The sequence below is a fragment of the Zerene cesonia genome, chromosome 19, assembly GCF_012273895.1.
Source record: "Zerene cesonia ecotype Mississippi chromosome 19, Zerene_cesonia_1.1, whole genome shotgun sequence".
NCBI classification, from domain to species: domain Eukaryota; kingdom Metazoa; phylum Arthropoda; class Insecta; order Lepidoptera; family Pieridae; genus Zerene; species Zerene cesonia.
The window spans coordinates 126,918-128,175 of record NC_052120.1 but is presented as its reverse complement, the minus strand read 5'-3'; the positions used below and the strand labels follow the sequence as shown (position 1 = coordinate 128,175).

The following is a 1,258-nucleotide window of genomic DNA, read 5'->3' as shown; positions in this document are numbered from 1 at the left end:
GGTCACAGCTAGTGTCGTCTTACAGCCGGTCGGTGCAGCCGCTACCAGTTCGAATGCCGCGTGGGTGGCGAGTGCATCGCGGTGTACAACGCGTGCGACGGCATAGCGCAGTGCGCGGACGGCAGCGACGAAGCGCCCGAGCTGGGCTGCCCGCCGACGCTCGCGCCGCCCGCGCCGCCCGCGCGCCCCGCTCCGCCCGTGCCCCTTGCGATCGCCACCCCGCTGCGCCCCTCCACCCCGCCGCTGCCGCCCACCACCAGACCGCCACCGCCTGTCATCCCGCAGGTATCTCACTGCTTTTTTTGCATTTAAGGTTGATTTCTTTATAAATGAGTACATGAAGGAATAATGTCTAAAGACATGTTTTAGATGCGGGTTGCCTCAGAAATGGAAGAGAGCGGAGGTATGAGCGCCGCAGAAGCTGTCGCGGAGGCGGCGGAGCTGTGGCCGCATCGACTGACACAAGCGCAGCCGCAGCATAGATATAACAGTGGTAAGAAATATAGATAGATATTATATCAAATAATTTAATAATTATACAATTTAGCTACTATAAGCACACCGCAATAAATATATTTTGTTCAACAGCAATATCTAACGTGGGCATGAACGGCGTGGGTTCGGCCGGCGCGCCACACATCTTTAGCCACAAGGGGGGGCTGGTGCAGGAGCTGGCGGACGGCTACGAGCCCGCGCCCGACGGCGGCTGGCCGCACCGCTCCTGGCAGGCGCCGCAGCACCACGCCGGTCAGTTGAGAAACTTGCATTTTGTGAGCAATCTTGTTAGATATTAAATACTAGCTCCTACTTCAAAACCAAGCAATCAGTAGGTATCCAAATTTTTAAAAATTTATAACTTTATAAAAAAGTTTAATTTTTATTAATTAATTTATTTATAAAAATCCCTTGCCATTACAGGAATCAAGTGTTATAATAAAAATATGTAGTTTGCAAATTCAGAAATATGTGGAGTATTTTTCTATGCAGGTTTAAGCGTAGGAATGGGTGCAGACAGAGTGAACCTGGGCTCGAACCTGGGCATGGAGGGTGCGGAGGCGGACTGGAGCGGCGTGAACTACCCGCGCATGGACTGGCCCGACAGCGAGCCGCGCCGCGCCTGGCCGCAGCACCGCCTACCGCCGCCGCCCCAACAGGTGCGAGTGTGTATAGATATATAGTACACTAGCTGCGCCCCGCGGTTTCACCCGCGTAAGTCCGTATCCCTTAGGAATATCGGGATGAAAAGTTGCCTATATGT

General features: G+C 53.4%; 1 protein-coding gene across 1 annotated transcript in view; it reads right to left on the bottom strand.

Annotated features, from left to right (window-relative positions):
• Positions 1–1,258, bottom strand: part of LOC119834270 — a 9,376-nt gene that overhangs the window by 3,133 nt on the left and 4,985 nt on the right. Inside the window, exon 4 of the mRNA XM_038358606.1 lies at positions 81–271. Within this exon, the coding sequence (XP_038214534.1) occupies positions 81–271 (191 nt within the window). The remainder of the gene's footprint in view (positions 1–80; positions 272–1,258) is intronic.